This window comes from Arvicanthis niloticus, chromosome 2 (genome assembly GCF_011762505.2).
Source record: "Arvicanthis niloticus isolate mArvNil1 chromosome 2, mArvNil1.pat.X, whole genome shotgun sequence".
In the NCBI taxonomy this organism is placed as follows: Eukaryota; Metazoa; Chordata; class Mammalia; order Rodentia; family Muridae; genus Arvicanthis; species Arvicanthis niloticus.
In genome coordinates this window covers 101,570,613-101,592,933 of record NC_047659.1, presented here as the reverse complement: position 1 = coordinate 101,592,933, position 22,321 = coordinate 101,570,613, and the positions used below count along the sequence as shown (strand labels likewise).

At 39.6% G+C, this 22,321-nt stretch overlaps 1 protein-coding gene across 3 annotated transcripts in view; it reads left to right on the top strand.

The window, feature by feature from the left end:
- The window catches only part of Dnaaf9 (dynein axonemal assembly factor 9), a 140,842-nt gene that overhangs the window by 24,937 nt on the left and 93,584 nt on the right, over positions 1-22,321 (top strand). For all 3 annotated transcript variants that reach the window (XM_076929764.1, XM_034494940.2, XM_034494939.2), the window contains exons 7-10: positions 2,869-2,946; positions 12,799-12,897; positions 16,244-16,299; positions 17,583-17,718. In XM_076929764.1, the coding sequence (XP_076785879.1) occupies positions 2,869-2,946; positions 12,799-12,897; positions 16,244-16,299; positions 17,583-17,718 (369 nt within the window). The remainder of the gene's footprint in view (positions 1-2,868; positions 2,947-12,798; positions 12,898-16,243; positions 16,300-17,582; positions 17,719-22,321) is intronic.

Sequence of the window (22,321 nt, the reverse complement as noted above, 5' to 3'; positions counted from 1 at the left end):
GTCTTGTCACAAAGCAAATGTGCATTAAACAAGCAAACCACCCAAGATCTCACTGTGTAGACCAGGCTGGCCTGGAATTTCCAGAGATCCAGCTGCCTCTGCTTCCCAAGTGCTGGGATTAAGGGTGTGTATTATTATGCCTGGCTTTGAAAGAGATGGAGTGTGCACAGTGTTTTGTATTTTTTGCATCTTAGAGATGACCAATAAATATCTGTTGAGAGAGGTTAATGGATGAAAGTGAGTCTGGAAGATGAGTCGTCAGTACAGTTAGGGAAGATGGCCTGGTATGTTAACCGAGTGACCTAAGGCATCCATTTGTTTCTATCTGATGTGACCTGACTCAACAGAAAACTAGGCAGACAAAGCCATTGTCATGCTAGAAATGAGGACATCCTGTTGAATAGTACCTTTAGAAGCAAGTCAGAGGACTAACATCCCGAGAAAGTATGCAGGGCCTTGCCTAGCAGGCCACCACACACTCTAAGGCTCTCTGTGGATTTCACTGTTCTGTCAGGTAGGATTACTATAGTTACAGTGGGGTTGTTTGTTTGTTTGTTTTGTTTTTCGAGACAGGGTTTGTCTGTATAGCCCTGGCTGTCCTGGAACTCACTCTGTAGACCAGGCTGGCCTTGAACTCAGAGATCCTCCTGCCTCTGCCTCCCAAGTGCTGAGATTAAAGGCGTGTGCCACCACTGCCCAGCTAGTTACAGTGTAAAAATCAGGCTTTGGGAATTTCCCTTAAGATGTAGAGTAATTCCCAAGGAAGTTGGAGGGAATCAGGCCACCATGCGTAGCATGTAACTAATAACTTTCACCGTTTTCCCAAGTATTCCTCCTTTGCCTCCCTCTCATTACCCCTCCACCTCCCTCTGTCTCCTGATCTGAATTTTATTCTTTTTTTGCTTTTCTGCGTTACTTACTGTGTGGAACTCTTTGTTCTGTAGATCTCATCTCCTAATGCCCTTCTCAACTCTGATGGCCGATGCCGCTCATAGCTCTTTAAATGCTGGGAGGAGACCTTCGGCTACTTACAGTTTAATTTAGCATATGGTCATACCCCAAGGAATGTCATCACCTCGGGGAGGGGATGTCTTCCCAGCCAGTTACTTACTTACTACCTCTGTGTCTTTGGGGAAATTTGTTTGATGACTCTGTAAGAGAAGTGAAACCCAGTACCTACCCCAGAGGGTCATTGTACATGTCCCTGCATATGGTAAGTGCCAGCCCGAGAGGAAGCTAAGCCCACATAGCCAGCACTTAGGCTGAGCTAAAGTGAGTCATTTGTCTAGAGAACTTTTCTTTCCTTGAAGCAGCAGGAAGAAAGTTCTGCTGGTTGAACTCCCTTGGTCTAGCTTTCTTCTTACTGCTAACATGCTGCAACTGGGACAGGCAGTGTCCCTAAGCAAAGGGTCGACAGCAAACACTAAATAAAAATGAGAGTAAACAGTGAACACTGGTTTACTGCATACAGACAAACATTGCAGCTGAAGGGTGGAAATGATGCTCTTCAAGAAGATTTCGTCACTGAGGAAAGTTCCGTAGGCTGATGAAAGCTGTATGGGTTAGTTAGATCTCAGAGGTGATTTTGTCTTCTTCTGCTCTGAACGTTTGATAATGTTGGCTTTCGGAGAAGGGGGATGCAAAAGAAACGTGGTGCAGAGAGGCTCGGAGTGCTGCGGGCACTAAACCACACAGGAGCATCTGCACAGGCAAGGAGAGGACAGTGGTGGCACTGCTGGGACCCTGGAGTAAACAGACTGGGTGGAACTGTTGAGGTTCTACTCAGAATGTAAAGATGGGCAGATCTACAAGTTCAGGGCCACCCAAGTATACTGGAAGCTCTAGGCCAGCCAAAGCTCATGGAGTGAGACAGACCCTGTGTCAAAACAACAACACCAAAAACAACAACAACAACAAAAAACAACAAAAAAACCCAAACAAACAAACAAACAAAAAACAAAGCAAAGATAATGCTAGTGAAAAACTGGAGCAGTTAGTGCACCTGACTTGGGTGGGGGAGTTAAGAAGTGTACTTTATCTTGGAAAGATAATATTTGTATGATTTTGATATTATAAATAGCTAATGTGAGTATAGAGAAAAAGTGTGGTGCAATGACAGAGAAAACCTGCATCTTTGTATAAGTTAATACTTCTAAATTGAGGGCTGGAGAAATAGCTTAGTGGTTAAGAGCACTGACTGCTCTTCCAGAGGTCCCAAGTTCAATTCCCAGCAACCACATGGTGGCTCACAACCAACTGTAATGGGGTCCAGTGCCCCCTTCTGGTGTGTCTGAGGACAACAACAGTGTAGTCACATACATAAAATAAATAAATCTTAAAAAAAAAAAACTACTAAATTGATAAGAAATAGATATCTCTATATAAATAACATAAATCTAGACATAACAAAAAAGCTCTAAGTAGTTTTTGAATGAGACTACTATACTTTCTAAAAGGTTAAAGTAGAAGATTCAAGTTTTTTATTATAAACCTTTTATATTTGACTTTTAAAAAATTATGAGTATGTATTATTTTAATTAAGATTACAAAGAAAAAACATGGTGTGTATATATATGTGTAAATGTGTATGTGCCATCATTGAATGTAATCATATATTGAAGATTCTGAAAATAATTTTCTTGAATGAGAAAGCATTTATTAATTTATATAGGGTCAAATAAGATTAATAAAATTGTGGTTTATTCTAATAGAATTAATAAATTCTTGGTTTAATAATACAGTTAACAAAATAATTTAAAAATAATATAAATTTTCAGCTTATTATTCTAGTAACACTAGTAATTTTTGAGTATCAGAAGATAAGAAGTGATTGACGTAATGATTTCAACGTTCTGCTCTTTGCTGCAGCTGCAGGACGTGAGTTTGAGTCTCTGGAATGTCTACAGCAGGATGGATCCTGTGTCTCTGGAGAACATGCTTTCAGAAGTAAGAAGCCAAAGTGTATTTAACATAATTATGTTCAATTATCCTAGCCAATTACTCACCAAAGGTATTTATTTAGTTTGAAGAAATGCAAGGTACATCTTAGTTTGCTTTAATCAGAGTGGGGCCTCTTTTCCCAGACTGTTCTGGATTCTTGCAGAAGAGAAAACCTGGGGGAACTGAGGCTCTTCTGTGAGGAAAACCTGCTGAGGCAGCTGTCTCACCTGAAGACTTTTTGGTTATTTTTTTTTCCCCCTCAGGGGGAGGAATATTATATTGGACTTTAGTAAAAACAATGCAGAAGTTGCCTTGTAGCATGAAAGATTTAAGATGACAAATTACTTAAAGAGATCAAAGTTTGAAACAGAGGTGGCACACTTGTCCTATTGCCTAGACAGTAATATTTTAACATTCTGCCTAGGTCCTTCCAAGTGCTCGGCAGTATCTTAGTAGCACAAAAGCTATTCTAGATAGTCTTTAAACTGGGTGTGTCTGTGTTCTACCACAGGCTTGTTTACAAGAAGGTGCCCCACAATAGAATGCAATTTTCTAAGTCTTGAGTCCCTAATTGTTCATCTGGGTGTGGTAGTGCATGCCTTTTCACCCAGCTCTCTGGAAGCACAGGCTTCAAGAGCTCTATGGCTTCAAGGCCAGCCATAGCTAAATAATGAGTTTCAGACCAGCCCTGACTACACATTGAGACCCTGCCTCGAAAGAAATAAACAAAGACAACAAAAAACAAAATCTTGTTATGGGGCCAATGAGCTGACTCAGCATGTAGGAGCACTTGTTGCCAAGCCTGAGGACCTGTGTTTGCTCCCTGATATCCACAGAAGAAAAAACCAATCTCACAAAATTGTCCTCTAACCTATTAAATAAATAAATAAATAAATAAATAAATAAATGGTCATAGTTTATTAGAGATGTGCTACTTATACTTTGTACTAACCATTTAGAATAGGATTGAGTAGATTGTTTATTATCTCATTCATATATATATATATATATATATATATATATTCATTAATTTAAAAACATAAGAAAAAGAGTCCCTAAGACTTATCTACTTGGAGGTTGCACAAAGAAAATTAGAGTCTGTCTCCTCTGCACACCGCCCCTCCCATCCTCCAGCATTGCCAGAGATTATACATGATTATCTGGACTTTTTGCTGCTTCTCACCTATATCCAACCATTTCTTTGGAGAACTCCTGTGTGTTTATGTGAGGAGTAAGTTTAGAGGCCACAATTTAGTTTCATACTACTGTGAACTAGTTCCTTTGGGCAGAAGGAAATAAAAGTAAAAGGAGAAGAGAAAAGGAAAATAGATATTATTTATTAAATTTATTCATTTTACATTTCAATATCAGCCCCCCTCTCCTCCCAGCAACCCCCCATGCAGATCCTCCCCCAATTCCTCTCCCCTTCTCCTTTGAGAAGGGGGAGCTCTCCTCTAGGTATCATCTCCCCCACTACCTCCTTTCTCTCCCACTCAGGCCAGACAAAGCTGTCCAGTTAGGGGAACAGACTCCATTGGCATACAGGTAGGCAGGCAGGCAGGCAACAGGTTCAGGGACAGCTCCCACTCCTGTTGTTGGGGGACCCACATGAAGACAAAGCTGCTCATCTGCTATATATGTGCAGGGTGCCTAGGTCCAGCCCGTGTATACTCTTTGGTTGGTTGTTCAGTCTCTGGGAGTCCCCAAGGGTCCATGTTAATTGACTCTGTTGGTCTTCCTGTGGAATCCCTGTCCTCTTTGGGTCCCTCAATCTTTACCCCAACTCTTCCATTAAACTCCCTGAGCTCTATCTAATGTTTGATTGTGGGGCCTCATAGGGGATAGTTATGCTAGTCTTCTGTCTGTAAGCATAATAGAGTAGTATCATTAATAGTGTGAAGGATTGGTGCTTACCCATGGAATGGGTCTCAAGTTGGGGCAGTCATTGGTTGGCTATTCCCTCAGTCTCTGCTCCATCTTTGTCCCTGCACATCTTGTAGATAGGATACATTTTGGGTTGAAGTTTTTGACCTTAGCCATTCTGATGGATCATTTTGATTTGCATTTTCCTGATGACTAAGAATGCTAATTGTTTTTCCTTAGAATAGCAGAAAGTTGAATCTATATATTAAAAAAAGGTAGTTGGGCATGGTGATACTTGCCTTTAAAAAATCCTGGTTCTTCGGAGGCAGATGCAGGTGGATCTCTGAGTTTGAGGCCAGCCTGGTCTCAGAGTGACTTCTAGGCCATCTTAGGACTATATAGTGATACCCTTTCTCAAAAAAAAAAAAAAAAAAAAAAAAAAAAAAAAAAAAAAAAAAAAAAAAAAAAAAAGGATGAGAAAGAAGAGTAGGTGGAGGAGAAAGAGGTGGAAGAGGAAGAAGAGGAAGAAGAATAAGAGGAGGAGGAGAAGGAGGAAGAGGGTTCTGAGAATCGAATTCTGGTCCTCTGAAAGACCAGTCATGCGTTTAACTGCTGAGCCATTTCTCCAGCCCCCAATCTTTTCTTTTTGCTTTTCTTTCTTTCTTTGTTTTTTATAATGCAAAATTGAACTTTAATTATGAGATTTTTAAACATAGATTTAGGCACCCAAATTACTGGAAAAAAGGCACTTAGGAGTAAAGTAAGTGTACCTGTGTTGGGAGCTGTATGTCTGGGAACCAGGAAGAGGTCAGATATATTTTTAACAATAATGTAACTAATTTCATTATTGGACATGGTTAGGGGTTAATAGATACTGAGGAAATTGTGCATTAGGTTTTTACAGTAGTTACAGGGAAACTCTACAACTGAAAAGTAATAATAATTTTAAAAACAACTTACTAAACTTTAAACTTTCTTTTAGTTTTTTATAAAGATAAAACTGAAATCAGGGTATCAAGAAGCAAAGTCATGAAAATCTATTAATAACTGAAATAGTTAGAACATTGATTATTAGAGATTTTCAAATGAAAATAAATATCAAATGAACTACGAGGGAAGAAAGCTGATTAAAAAGCAAGAAGCTCCGGCCAGCAGTGAACACTTGCTGAGGCTGGTGAACTAAGATAATCCCTAGAGTGTACATAAAGGTGGAAAGATAGAACCAACTCCACAAAATTGTCCCCTGACTTCCACATGTATACTGTGGCATGCCTGCACACCCCACACCAGAATAATCAATAATTAAATTTCATTTTATTTACTTTTAAGAAAGTGTCTCTAAAAGAAGTGTAGTCATCTACCACCTCTGTCTGGCCTTGAACTTGACAAAGATTCATCCACCTGCCTCTGTCTCCCAAGTCCTGGGATTAAAGCCGTGCACCACAGCACCCAACTAAATAAACTTTTTAAATGAAAATAAAAATTGATTAATTGGACCATAGAGATTGCTTGGCAATTAAGAGCACTGGCTACTCTTCCAGAGAACCTGGGTTCAATTTTCAGTACCTTGATGGTGGCTCGCAACCTTCTGGTAGCTCTAGTTGCAGGGGATGAGATGCCCCTTCCAGTTTCTGCAGGAGCCAGACATGCACATGCACACTAAACCCATATAAAATATCCGTAACATAAAGTATAATAATGAAAACGGTTTTTAAAAAAGAAATTAATGAATCCTTTGATGCCAAGAACAATGAAATTGATAGATGATTAATTTAATAGAATTAGGATATAGTACTATTTACTCTTTACTTTTTATTTGCTGCCTTAAAAGAATTTTTGTACTATATATTATGATCATATTCTTTCTCTTCCTCCAGCTCCTCCTAGATCCTCCCACCTCTGTACCCACCCAAAATCAAAACAAACAGAAAAATCAAGAAGACAAAACAATAACAAAACTAAAAGCACACAGAAACCATGAACTCCCATTTTGTGTTGGCCAGCCGCTCCTGAGCCTGGGGCCTGCCCTGGGGTGTAGTTGGTATACTCAGTGTCACTCCACTGGAGAACACTAATTTTCTCTCTCCCAGCAGGTATCAGTTGCAAATGGATTCATGACTAGGGGCAGGACTTCATGTCCACTTACCCTTCTACATGCTAGGGTTTTGCCTGGCTTGAACTTATTGTGCAGGTTATGTATGTGTTGTCACAGCCAGGCTCCTATGTGTATCAGCCCTGCTGAGTCGTGAAGATGCTGTTGTGGTGAAGTTGTCTACTATCTCTGGCTCTTAATATCTTTTTCCCTCCTCTTCTGCATAAATCCTTGCTCCTTAGAGGGAGGAGTTTGGCAATGACGTCTCATTCAGAGCTCAGTGCTCCAAAGTGTCTTATTTTCTACACACTGTCCAGTTGTGGGTCTCTGTGTTAATTACCTTCTACTGCAAGAGGAAGCTTCCCTGGTAAGGGTTGAGTCAGCACAGATCTTTTGGTTTAGCAGTACATGATTAGGAATCATTTTGTTATACTCATCTAGTAGAATAAATAATATTCTCAAGTCTCAAGTTCTTGGCTACTTCAGCCGTGTTAGGTATGGGTTCCATCTCACAGAATGGGCCTTAAATCTGAGTTTTTTTAAGTGGTTGGTTACTCCCATAACATCTGTGCTACTTTGCACAGTGTATCTTGCACTATTGCACCGGTGTGTCTTGATGGCAGGCCATCGTCGTAAGTCAAAGGGTTTTGTAGCTAGGTGGGATTAGTGATGACTTGTCTCCTCTGGTAGTGTGGAGAAAGGACTTTCTAGCATCCTGAACACTAGTCAGTAGGGTTAAATTTCTAGTTGAGCATCAGCTCAAGTTCTCCACGATGGATGGATGACATAAGTAGGTCATGTACCTCCAGGTTGTGGAACCAGTAACCAGCAACATTGGCAATAACCTGGGATGTTTAAGGGTTGTGGGTGGTGTCTGTGGGATCCCTTTGACCAAAACTCAGTAAGTTGTAACCTGTTCCTGGTACTGGGTGTTTTACTTGTTATATAATAAATTAGGGGCTTGTCTCTTCCATTATATAGTAACTTTATCTAAATTGCTCTCATATATGTATATATTTTAGAAAGATTCTACAGTAGTAAATTTTCGTGTGGCTTTTCAAAAGGTCATTAGTATTATTCCTCTGCATATTCCCTCCTTTACTCTGTTGTTCCATCTCCCAGCCTATTTTATCTTCCTGTTCGAGTTTCCCCTTAATCCTTTTATGACATTATATTCTATTTCTTTTTCTTTGGGAGATTCCCACCTTCTGCCTGGTCATTTACAGCTACCTGACCTCTCTAGTTACTCTAAATGAAACACACATACGTATTTAAAGATTAAAAGCTCTTAACCACGAATAAGAGAAGACATGCAATGTCTGTCTTTCTGGTCTGGGTCACCTCACTTAGGACAAATGTTTCTAGCTCTATCCATTTAACTACAAATTTTGTAATTTTGTTTTTCCTAATAGCTGAGTAATACTCTGTTGTTTAAATGAACTCCATATTCATTATATGTTTACCAATTGATGGATAGCTAGTCTGTTTTAGTTTCTAGCTATTTTATTCAGAGCAGTAATGAGCTTTGATAAGCATGTATCTTTGTAGTAAAATACTGAGTCCTTTGGGTATATGCCCAAGAGATACAGAGCTGGATCTCATGGGTTATCAGTTCTCAGCTTTTTGAGGAATCTTTACATTGATAACAGTAGTGGCTTTACCAATTTGCACTCCCACCAGCAAGAAATAATTGTTGACCCTGTCCCTGGATCCTCACCAGTATCTGCTGTCATTTGTTCTTGGTCTTGGCCATCCTGACTACTGGGGTTTTTTGATCTTTGTATGATAATCTAGGTTCTAACCCTCTGTCAGATGTATAGATGGTAAAGATTTTCCCATCCTATAGACTACTGCTTTGCTCAAATGATGATGCCCTTTGTTGTGAGAAGCTTCTTAGCTTCATGAGATCACATTTATTATTTGTTGGTCCTAATGCCCGCTATCAGGGTCCTGTTCTGAAAGTCCTTTTCTGTGTCAATAAGTTTAGAATTATTTCCCTTTCTCTTCTGTCAGATGCAAGCTATTTGGCCTTCTGTTGGAGTCCTTGATCCACTTGGAGTAGAGTTTTGTGCAGGGTGATAAGTATGGACCTATTTTTATTCTTCTACATGCAGCCGTCCAGTTTGACCAGCACCATTTGTTAAAGGTGCTGTCTTTTCTCCAATGTGTACTTTTTTACTTTACCCTTTATCAAAAATCAGGTGTTTATAGATGTGTGGAGTTATGCTCAGGTCTTCAATTCAGTTCCACTGATCAGCATAGCTGTTTTTATGCCAACACCATGCTGTTTTTATTACAATAGCCCTGTAACATGACTTGAAGTCTGGGTTGTTAATAACCTCCAGCAGGTTTATTATTCAGGATTGTTTTAGCTCTCCTGATTTTTTGTGTGTGCTTCCATATGAAGGTAAAGATTGGTTTTTGTTTTTGTTTTTGTTTTTTTTTCCAATTTATGTGAAAAGCTGTGTTGGAATTTTGATGGGGATTACATTAAATTTTTAGGTTACTTTTGGTAGGATGGTCATTTTCACAGTATTGTCTCACCAGTCCATGAGCAGGAGAGATCTCTCTACCTTCTATATTTTTTTTTCTTCAGTGTCATAAAGTTCTTATCATACAAGTGTTTCACTTGCTTGATTAGAGGTTTTTCCAAGACAATTTATTTTTTTTAGGCCTGATTTTTTTCTTGGTTTGTTTGTTAGTTATTTGTATGTTAGAAGACTATTGATTTTTATGTGTTAATTTTGCATCCTGCTACTTTGTTGAAAGTTTTTATCAACTGTAGAAGTTTCTTAGTAGATTTTCTAGGGTCTGTTATATATAAAATATCATCTGCAAATAAGGATACTTTGATTTCTTTTCCTATTTGAATTCCGTTGATCTCTTTCAGTTGTCTAACTGTTTTAGCTAAGACTTTAGTTTGTTTGTTTGTTTGTTTGGTTGGTTGGTTGGTTGGTTTTTCGAGACAGGGTTTCTATGTGTAGCCCTGGCTGTCCTGGAACTCACTCTGTAGACCAGGCTGGCCTCGAACTCAGAAATCCGAACTCAGAAATCCGCCTGCCTCTGCCTCCCAAGTGCTGGGATTAAAGGCGTGCGCCACCACTGCCTGGCTAGCTAAGGCTTTAAGCACTAAACTGAACAAGTATACAGAGAGGACATATCCTTACTTTGTTCCTGACTTTACTGAAAATGCTTTGAGTTTCTCTTCTAGGACATTGACTATGGGCTTGCTGTAAATTATTATGTTCAGGTGTATCATTTTATCCCTAGTCCCTCCAGGACTTTAAACAAAAGCATGTTGAATTTTCCAAAAGTCCTTTCTGCATCTAATGAAATGTCATATTGTTTTTGTTTTTTGGTCTGTTCATATGTTAGATTACATTTATTGATTTATAATTGTTGAACCATCCTTGCAACTTTTAGATGACGCTGACTGATCTTGGTCATGGTGAATAATCTTTTTGATGTGTTCTTGAATCAGTTTATAAGTATTTTATTGAGAATTTTTCTCTCTGTTCATAAAGGATATTGGTTAAAATTTTCTATTTTTTGTTGACTCTTTGTGTGTTTTGGTTTCATGGTAACAGTAACTTCCTAAGAAGAATTTGGAGATATTCCTTCAATTTCTGTTTGTGAGATAGCTTGAGGGGATTGGCATTAGTTCCGGGAGCACTCTATGTTGTCTCCATTTGGTTTTGGCCTGTCTTTTATTTAAGAGATTTTTAATTATTGCTTCTATTTCACTAGGAATTATGGGTCTGTTTATCTCATCTTGATTTAATTTTGTTAGGACATTTCTATTGTGAAATTCATCCATTTCTTTTAGGTTTTCCAGTTTGGTGGAACATAGATTTTTAAAGTCCTTAAAATTGTTTTAACCTCAGCGTATACTGTAGGTTTCCATTCTCATGCCTAATTTTGTTAATTCGTATCTTCTCTCTCTTCCTTTGGTTGATTTGTTTACAGATTTGTTGATCTTGTTGATGTTTTCAAAAGAACTACCTTTTGATTCTTTGTGGGTTTATTGTTATTTCTTGTTTGGTTGGGTTGGTTTGATTTGGGTTTTGGTTTTGTGAGATGGTTTTGCTGTGTAGCCCTGACTGTCTTGGAACTCACTGTAGACAAGGCTGGCCTCCAACTCAGAGATCCACCTCTGCAGTCCTCCTATGCGCTAGGTGAATTTTTTGTCATTTTGGATTTTTGTTTAAGACAGGGTCTTAAACTGTACTTTAAGGTACAGTTCTAGAGCTAGTAAGAAAGGTTAGTCCTACCTTAAACTATTAACTAAAGAGCATGGAAAGGAACAGCTTGTAAATGTTTAAATGACATTAGCTAGGATAGGACCTTAGCAGTATTCAGTGGTAGAGTTCTTCACTATCATGCACAATGTCCTGAATTCAGTTTCCCTCACTGAAAACAAAGGCTGGTGGGTAGGAAACAAAAACCAAACAAACAAAAAACTCCTTAAGAAGAAATTACCTTTCAAAATCCAAGAAAAATAATTTGAAAAATTGAACACTACAGATAAATTCGTTTTCTTATTGTATATTATTTGAGTCCATAGATTTCAATATTTGATATATTTGTATCCACTTTGCTGATACAGTAATCTTTGGTGGTACTCATATTAGTTTATCTTTGGGTAGTGGTTTACATATCCTTTTAACCCAATAGCCACATACCTTGAAATTTCCTTACCAGTTACTATAAGATGTTCCATGTCCATATTTTATAAATTTCCTGGCCTAGACTTAGAACTGATCTTTTCTCTAACTGCTGGTTACTTTGAGTGGGAAGCAGTATTTCATCAGTGTGATGAGTGTAAGGGATGTTCACTGTGACTGTGTGATCCTATTTCTAGACCTCTTTAGTAGCCAGAGCTCCCTTTGTTGGTCATGTTAACTATATACATGCAGTACTTGGGATTTGGGGGCTGGACGGACAATGTGGTAGTTAGGGATCGTTGTTCTTCCAGAGACCCCAGGTTCCCAGCACCCACATAGTGGCTTACAGCAGTTAAGAACTTTAGTTCCAGGGGAAGCTAACCTCCTCAAGCTCCAGGAACACGCATGATGCTTATACATGCATGCAAGCAAACACTCATACTCATAAAGTAAAAATAAAGCTACCCTTTAAAAAGATAAAAGGATTTAGATACCAAGAAGGGTATTTTTAGGCAATTTTGTCTTTGTGTAAGCATTATAAAGTATTATTACATAAACCCAAATGAAACAGTGCATGGTATATACTGTCATATGTTTGGTCTGTCGTTAACCAAAACATCTAGTGAGGAATGGTATATGCATATAATCCCAGTATACGGGAGGCTGAGGCAGGAGAATAATGAATTTGAGGTCAGCATGGACTATATAGTAAGATGCTATCTCAAAACAAATTTCAGCCTTTTCCCACAAATTCCCACATCTGTGATTACTGACGATTTTTAAAATATATATGTGTGCATCTTATTCATGTGTACAGACATCTGTAGGTTGCCTAGGTGGATGGATGGAAAGATAGCAATAAGCAAAGAATTCTAGTGAAAGCCAGCTATCTTTACTCCACACATTTGGGAGGCAGAGGCAGGCCAGCTTGGTCTATATAGCTAGCTTCAAGCCAGCCAGTGCTGCATAGTGATGCACTGTCTAAAAAATATAAGAGAGAATATTTTTTATCAATAGAATGTTACCTGTGTCCATGGGCAGTCAGTGTCTGTCCCCACTCCGGAGCCAGGTAACTACTGACAACCCACTTTGTCTGCAAAGATGTTCCTTTTTTGGATATTTTCTTTTCAAAAGTAATAACTAATCTGCATATAGAATAGCCTAGTATTTCAGGAAAGTTGATGATTCTTGTTCTCTAGTGCCCCTCTTATGTGACACTCTTTGTTTGTTGTTAATTAGGACCTGGCGGTGTTCGAGCGTCAGTGGACAAGCTTCTTTGCTAATTTTGACACAGAAATCCCTTTCCTGCTGGAACTTTCAGAGTCTCAGGCAGGCGAGGTATGTAAGTAAAAAGTCTTAGAAGAAAGAAAAATGGTAAATTTATTATTGTTGTTGCTATATTATTATTTTTGTTGTTATTTTATTATGTGGTTGCTATGTGACCCTGATTTTGGTCTGGAACTTAAAGATATACACCTGCCTCTGACCTTACAAGACAAGTGGTGGAGTAAAAGTCATGTACTGGGCTGGAAAGATGGCTCAGCGGCTAAGACCACTGCTTGTTCTTCCAGAGGTCCTGAGTTCAATTCCCAGCAACCACATGGTGGCTCACAACCATCTGTAATAGGATCTGGCGCCCTCTTCTGGTGTGTCTGAAGATAGCTACAGTGTATTCATCATATATATTAAAAAAAAAAAAAAAAGTCATGTATTACTATGCCTGACTTACTAATATTTTTTTTTGAGATTCACCACTGTAGAGGTTTCCTTTGGTTATCATTTCTATAAGCCATGTTATATATGTCATAAAAGATATTCCCTTCCATGCCTATAAAAACAAGTATATTCAAGGCTCTGGTTTTAATCCCCTATACCTGGGGATTTTTCTTATGCCCACTTCTCTATTAGAAGGATATTCACCTTCAGCATGGCGATGTCCCCGACCAGTAGTTGAGTCCTAATTAGTACTTATGTACCTCTGAATACTAGTTGAGCCCCTTGATCACAAGTGCCATGCTGTCATTCCAAGGCCAAATTATCACTGGATAATCTGGACTGGCCTTGAACTCACTGGCTTGTTGCTTCTACCTCCCAAGTGCTGGATAATAGTTAACATCTTCGGTATCTTAACTGTTGCCATGAAGACACCTTGACCAAGGCAACTTACAGTTTATTGAGGCTTACAGTTCCAGAGGATAGATAGTCCATAACCATCATGACAGAGAGCTTGGCGTTAGGCAGGGTATAACACTGGGGCAGTAGCTGAGTGCTTAGATCTGAGTCACATTTAAGAGGCAGAGAGACACTGGGAATGGTGTGGGGTTTTGAAACCTCAAAGCCCCAGTGACATACCTCCTCCAAAAAGTCTACAGCTCCTAGTCCTTCCCAAACAGTTCTACTAGCTGGGGACCAAATATTCAAGTATATGAGCCGATGGGGCCATTCTCATTCGAACCACCACAGATAAGAATCAACATTCCCAGCTTCAATTGCATTTCTGAAAGATATTTTTGCAATGTATAGGCAGTGTAGATTCTAAGTTAATGAGTTTTCTGCTTCAGTGCTCAAATGATGTTGCTCATTATTTACTTATTCACATTGTTTCTGAGACTTTTGTCTCAGTCTTTGTTCCTATGGATACAGATCCTTTCTCCTCTAATTATCATTTCTTTCTTCCCTTTCCTCCCTCCAAACCCTTCCATTACTCTCATTTAAACTCATGGCCTTTTTAAAAAAAATTGTTATTGCAGGGTGTGTGTGTGTGTGTGTGTGTGTGTGTGTGTGTGTGTGTGTGTGTATACCAGTGGCATTTTCTGTGTCAAAAGGTAATCTATTGCAAAATTCCTTGAAAACATTCTAATTTGCATCCCACCAGCCATATAGGCTGCATATAGCTTCACACATTCACTAGAATATTTAGTTTCATCTTGAGTGTTTTCAGTCTCAGGGGTGCAGGGACTGCTTAGTGACTAAGATCATTTACTGCTCTTGCAGAGGCCCAGAGTTTAGTTCTCAGTACTCATCTGAGTAGCTCTGGTCTCCATGGGTACCTGCATTCATGTACATGCTGATGCATAATTAAAAATAAATAAATCACCTGGGTGTGACAACTCAGGCCTTCAACCCCTGAGCTACAGCAGTTGCGTCTCTGGGTTTTTCAGGGCAGCCAGAGCTACCATAGTAGGACTTCTCAGAAATAAACAAAAAAACCTGCATGTGCTGGCATGCTTGTAATCCCTGCTCTTTGAGAGTGGAAATAGAAGAATCAGAAGTTCAAGGCAACCCTGGACCACATAATGCATCTGAGGCCATCCTTTTGATAGTTTGTTTCTAAAGAAATTCTAAATAAAATTAAAGAATTCTTACTATATATTTTGAGTATTTCTTCCATGTTTATTACAATAGTATTATTTATGCCTTTTCCTTTTGCCATGAAAATTCATTTGTATATATGTGTGATGTGTGTGTGTATATGTATTCATTTGTATTCTGCACACACATGTGTCCACTTGCATGTAGAGGCCAAAAGTCAACGTCAGATAATTTCCTTGATTGTGTTCCATCTTACTTTTTGTTTTGTTTTTTTGTTTGTTTGTTTGTTTGTTTTTGGTTTTTTGAGACAGGGTTTCTCTGTGGAGCCCTGGCTGTCCTGGAACTTACTCTGTAGACCAGGCTGGCCTCGAACTCAGACCTCCGCCTTCCTCTGCCTCCCAAGTGCTGGGATTAAAGGCGTATGCCCGGCTGCATCACATGTGTCTTATTGCCTGCCCAGACTAGAAGAGGGTGTTAGATCCCCTAGAACTGAAGTTATAGATGGTTGTGAGCCACTGTGTGTGTATGAGGATTTGAACCTGGATCCTCTGCAAGAATAACAAATGCTCTTAACTCCTGAACCATTTCTTCATCTCCCACAGTAACAATCTTGATAAAGAAGACTCAGTAACAGTATATATATATCTTAGAATAAATATAATGTAGTACAATCAGTAATAATCTACAGATATGATAAAAAAATTGGAGAAAATTTACCAAAATGCTAACAGTTCTTAGAGATTGTGTGTGAGATTTACTGTATTCTGCAAGGAAGAAATACTGACAAGTTGAAAAAAAACACAAGAGATATTACTTAAAGGCACTGAAATTTCCTTTTGAAAATTTGAACCTTTGAACGTGAGACCCTGTATGGTAACTTTTGATTAATAACTTTAGCCTAATACTTCATTCAAAGTCAAGAATTCCTTGTTTTCCTATGAAAAGTTTATCATTATACTTCTGTGTTCTTTAATTCTCCTGATTATTGATTTAATTTAGCATATTGTAATTATGTTTAAAGTTATTGGAATGTAGGGACTTTTAACAGAAGAGAAGAGTGGGGCAAGATTAGTGATTTGAACTGTAAATGCTGATTGATCAGTGCTTTCTGTATTTGAATGGGTCTGCTTTATGTTTCTTTGCCTTTTGCAGCTGTTTTCATTTTTTTTTTGCTTTTTTTGTTTCTTTGCTATACTCCAAGTTAATGATTTTATCTACATTATCTTTCTGTGTTCTTAAACTCTGTACATATCTCTGTCTTTTTGCTACATAGTACTCATTCTCTTGATATGTGTATGCACATATACACATATGTGAAAGCTTTATTATTTTCAAAGTTGTTATCTTACATCATATATTGACTTCCTTTTAGCCATTCAGAAGCTACTTCAGTCATGGAATGATCTCCAGCCATATTACTGAAAACAGGTATGTTTCCTGGGAGGGAAATGTGAATGGTGATAGAGAAAATGGAATTGAAATCAGGGGTGTGGAATATGGAGAACATCGAAGTTCAGGATGTGAGTTGACTATAGTTACAACATAAGATATCATAGTTGTGCCGGGCAGCAATGACCCATGCCTTTAGTCCCAGCAATAGGGAGACAGAGGCAGGCAGATCTCTGAGTTCAACAGCAGTCTGGTCTACACAGAGTTTTAGGAACTCAGCAAGGGCTACCCAGAGAAACCTTGTCTCAAAAAGAAAAAAGAAAAGAAAAAAGAAAGACAGACAGAAAAGAAACTCTGTAGTTATGATTCGTCTGTCTTGGTGCTTTGTACTTTTGTATTTGCTTTATTTTTCTGTAATCTTATAGTAAAATGGCTTTTAGACTATTATAGATAATCAACCTCAATCTAAAGAAAGGGACTTTATACCTAGCTCAGGAAAGCAAAACTGCAGACAAGTTTTGGTCTCTGAGTTCAACAGCAGTACTGGGTGCAGGTGGGGCTGTAAAATGAATTAAGCTAAGCACCTAGCACCTTGCAAAAGATAGGAGGAGGAAGGGTTTCTAAGTAGTTCCTTCTCTTTGTTGTGATCAGCAGGTGGGTGGAGGAAGCAGCTAACTCCTGTTTTCCCCCAAGTCCTGTCCAGTCTAATAAACAAACCACTTCTCTGGGTTTCAGACACACCCTTTTCTGTTTAAAGCGTAGCTTAGCTTGAACCAATTTTCAGAAGAAAAGTGAGTAGTATTCATTTGATTTGCTAGATGCTCCATGTGGAGTTTCCTTGGTGGCTCTTAGGAAGGTGCTCTGACTGATTTGTCTGAAGGGATTGGTTATGGAATGAGCAGGAGGTGGAAGTCTAGTTGATGAAGAGGAAAAGACCACCAGGACTGGTGGTGGATGTGTGGGAGGTGTGTGACAGGGACACCATTAGCATCCTTCTCTCCTCCTGCCCTCCTGAAAGGGACTTAGAAGTTGGTAGCTGCTCTGTGTTCTATTGGATCTGAATAGTCCAACTGCTACGATTCTCTAAAAGCTATATTTCTGTTAAATTTTACCTGACAAAAATTGAGTATCCTCATTATATTACTGAGAGCAGACTCTTTTCTCAAAAAGGTCAGGTGGGAAAGCGTCACTAGGACAGATCAGAGACATCTGACATCCCTTCCAAGCCAGCCAGGAACATTATGTCCTATGGTCACACCACTCAGAAGAGCCCGAGACCCAGTCATGGATCTTGGTTAACCACATTTGTCTTGCTGTCGTAGCCCTCATCGGCAGCCTTTTGTTCTCTTTGGTAACCACTCCACACGAGACAACCTGAGTGCCGGCAGCTTCAGCTTCCCTTCGGAAGGGCATCTGGTGCGCAATACTGGTCCTGCGGGGAGCTTTGCCAAACACATGGTGAGTGGCCAGACTGTCTGCTACTTGATGAATTTTACTAATAACAAGAAAGAGGTGCTGCTCAAAAGGAACCTTTTTCAGTTATTATGTTGACTTAGTCCTGAATTTGGAGTTGTTTTATGTAGCTGGTCTTTGCTACTTTGTGGGTTCTTTTTACCCACTCTTTATTCCCCCAGGTTCACCCCGTATCACTAGATAAGAGAGAAAGGAGGAGAGGAGAGGGCTCAACCCACCTCTGAACAACCACCAACCACCCACCTCTCTGGGCTCTAGCATTTATACACTGTCTTAGTAAGGGTTTTACTGCTGTCAACAGACATCATGACCAAGGCAACTCTGATAAGAAAAACATTTAATTGGGTCTGGTTTACAGGTTCAGAGGTTCAGTCCATTATCATCAAGGCAGGAACATGGCAACATCCAGGCAGGCATGGTGCAGGAGAAGCTGAGAGTTCTACATCTTCATCTGAAGGTTGTTAGCAGAATACTGACTTCCAGGCAGCTAGGATGATCATCCTAAAGCCCACACCCACAGTGCCACGCCTACTTCAGCAAGGCCACGCCTACTTGAACAGGGCCACACCTTCAAATAGTGCCACTCCCTGAGCCAAGCACATACAAAGCATCACATACATCCTCCCAAAAGTTACCAGAATTTCAAATGTCACACAGTTGCAGAAACTATCTGCTGCTGACAAAACCATGCCTCTGCTAGAGCGTGAGACAATTTAAAGTCAGCTGCTGCAGACAGTCTGAAGCAGCCCCAGTCCCCACACCTGGGATTAAAATGAAAGCACATTCCTGTGGTTTTTTTTTTTTTTTTTTTTTTTTTTTTTTTTTTTTTTTAAGAAAGCAAAATTCCAAAATTGTCACTACAGCTTTACAGTGAAAAGAAGTGACTGTGTATATTTTGAGTATTGGGTATGATTTTGAAAACATTTGTTCAGTTATTTTAGTGTGTGTGTGTGTGTGTGTGTCTGTGTGTGTGTGTCTGTGTGTGTCTGTGTCTGTGCACCTATGGAACTTACCCACCATGCATGTGCTGGTACTCAGGTGATAATTGGCAGGATTCTCACCTCTACTGAGTGAGTCCTGGGGATCAAACTCAGGTTGTCAGGATTTGCAACAACTACCTTTGTCTACTATACCATCTTATTGGCGCCCCCCAAAAATTTAACTTTTAAATATTTGAAGGAACATGGTTGAAAAACATGCTTTTCCCAGGCAACTCTTGTCACTAGAATAGAATTTCCAGGTGAATTTGAAAGCAGTCATTCTAAGCCTAAGTTTGTTAAATCCTGACTGCTGAAAATGTTATAGAGCCAGTTCTTTCCTTCTGTCTTTACATGGGTTCTAGGGATTGAACTCAGGTCATTAGGCTTTATCCACTGAGATGTCTCACCTGCCCTCTGATTGTCTATTATTATGTGATGTGTATCACTTACCATTCTTTTTAAACTATTAGGGGTCAAGGAAATGACTCAGGGTTCAGATCCCTAAAGCCCACATAAAAACCTGACACAGTGGAGCAAATATGTATGAATCCAATGTGCCCAATCACAAGATGGGAGGAAGACACAGGAGACTCCAGAAGCTTGAGGATTAGGTAGCCTGCTGCATGCAGCAGCCTGTTTCAAACAAGGTGGAAAGCTCAGACCAACACCTGAAGGTTATCTCAACACACAACATGGCATGTTTATGGCTGCACCCACATATAAGAACCTGTACAACCCTCATATACACACATGCATAAATAAAAGGGACCATTACACTTGAATATAGGACTCTAATGATTGTCAAAATCTATGCTGTCTTAATAGAATTTTAAACATTTTCAAATATTTCTAACAAAGTGTTTTTTAAAATGTTGCAGGATGTTAGGAAAGCTAGAATGGTAGGTGTAGTTATTTTTTAATTAGGATTTTTGGCCGGGCAGTGTTGACACACGCCTTTAATCCTAGCACTTGGGAGACAGAGGCAGGCGGATTTCTGAGTTCGAGGCCAGCCTGCTCTACAGAGTGAGTTCCAGGACAGCCAGGGCTACACAGAGAAACCTGTGTTTTTGTTTTTGTGTCTCAAAAAACCAAAAAAAAAAACAATTAGAATTTTTGAGCACACAAGACCCAAGTGAATAAGTGAATATGGTTTAGCATTTCTGGGCTGAAAGCTTGAAAGCCTTGGCCACCTTCAAGCTAGCTCAGGTTAGAGGTCTACCACAATGCATGATCTGTAGCATGTTGCTGTCCTGTTGTCCTAGTTGGCATCAACCATCAATGTGATACATCTTACAATTACCTCAAAAGTAGAGTCTCCATTGAGTAATTAACTGTTTTTATCAGACACATGGACATGGATAGGAGAATTGTCTTGATAGTTAATCGATGTAGGAGGACACAGCCTGACTACACTGTGAAAGTACCATTTCCTGGAGTAAGGATGATCTTGAGCTGTGTAGCAAAGTTAGCTAAGTATGAGCCTGTGAGCAAGCCAGAGAAAGGATGAGCCCACAGTGTTCTCAGTGCTTTCTGTTTCAGCTTCCTGCCTTGACTTCCCTCAGTGGCAGACTGTGACCTGGAAGTATAAACACGTAAATCTTTTCCTCCCCCAAGTGACTTTGAGTCTGAGTGTTTTATCCTAACAACAGAGATGAAATTAGAACCCCCACCATCTTAATCTCCAGAATTGTTGGAATATATAGAAAATGCCAGAGAAGAGGCATCTCTACATGATGTTACTTGTTGACTTCACATATTAGATCTGAAATAAAGGTTTGTACACTGTGGCTTATATATCCCATTTTTAAAAATAGGATACCTATACTTTTTCTTCACCCACTAAGTTCAACTAAATACCCTGGCATTTGATAGACGGGCTTATAAATTCAGGACCAAAGCAATGATATGGCAGTTAAGTTTTCTGGCTTTCTTTATCATTCATGTGTGTGTGTGTGTGTGTGTGTGTGTGTGTGTGTGTGTGTATGTGTGTGTGTGTAATAGCTACTGGGAAATGCCCTCAGCTATTCAGAGAACCAGAAGACATAGGCTCACAAAACCAAAATCTTGTAGATAAAAACTGCTATACAATACCACATATCATCCCACATATCACAGAAATATCATCCCTACCCTGCCAGAAAGGATGTGGGAAGAGCTAGGCACCCTCCCTCAGGGACTAGAATGGATGCTGTTCCACCTAACTCTCCTTGGGATAGTCTCAGAGTTTTGACACCACCCATTAATATCAAGTAGCCTCTCTTTTGGGTAGAACCCCAGAAGGCCAATCAAGAACCATGTCTTTCTGGGCTGGCAGAGAGCTCAGTGGTTAAGAGCACTAGCTGCTCTTAAAGAGGACCTAGGTTTCATTTCCAGCACCTACATAGTAGCTCACAACCATTTGTAATTCTAGTTCCAGGGAATCTGATGCCCCAATCTTAAGGAACAAGGCATAAAAGTGGTACACAGACATACATACATGAAAAAATACACATAAAATAAAAATAAATAAAAAGAATTATGACTCTGAATTGTTAGAAAATGAAACAAACAAACAAATGGTTCTTGGACCCATTCAGAGAACTAAGATGTCAGGACCAGCTGCCACTCTGAGCTCTGGAGGAGAGATGAGGCTAAAGACCATCCTCAGTCCCCTCAGATGGATGGTGATGAGGTCCTGGGATGGGAGTGTGGACTGGTATGCCTGGGGAACTCGTAGGGATGCAGTTGTAAAGGGAGTGCCACGTTTTCATGGTTTAATTTCTAGGAGCCTCATAGATTCTTAGGGTAAAGAGCCAACAAAAATTCCTCATAAATGATGGGGCAGCTGGATAAAGTCATGTATAGTATGAGAGGAGTAGTAATAAAGGCCTCCTCTCCAAAATTAAAGAATTTACCGCAGTTCCATTCCACTTAGAAGAAAGGCATACTTACTTGTCTGTCGTGGTGCATGCTTTTAATTTTAGCACTCAGGAGGCAGAGGCAGGCTGATCTCTGAGTTCAAGGCCAGCCTGTTTTACTGAGAAAGTTCCGAGACAACCAGGACTCCACACAGAAACACACACACACTCTCTCTCACTCTCTCTCTCTCTCTCTCTCTCTCTCTCTCTCTCTCTCTCAACAAAACAAAACAAAAAACAAACAAAAAGAACAAAAGCATTCTCCCACCCTATCTATTCACAGTCTAGCCTTCCTAGGAAACAGGGAAGAAAAATCTAATACCCTCTAGTGAAGGTCACAAGCACACCCAGATTTAATCATAATGTTAAAGAGTATCCCCTCCTCACTCCCTAAGCACCACCCCAGCAGATCTCCAGTGTAGCAGCAGCAGATCAAAAAAGAAGTTCCTAGGGAAGCTCAAAGATGGAGATGTTGTGGAAATTATTTAATCCTGATCCTGGGTATCTACCCCACCTTTGACCATTTTGTTTCTGGATAAAAGATACACACAACCATTATATTTACAAAAAGCCTTAAACATCACAAGAGCTGTACAGATATCTACCCTCTATGCTATTAAAATCTACCTTCCTATCGATAACCCCTAATTATTACTTACTGTGTTTCATTTTAGCTGCTCTTAAATCCAATTGGCCAGCCTTCAGGGCCAT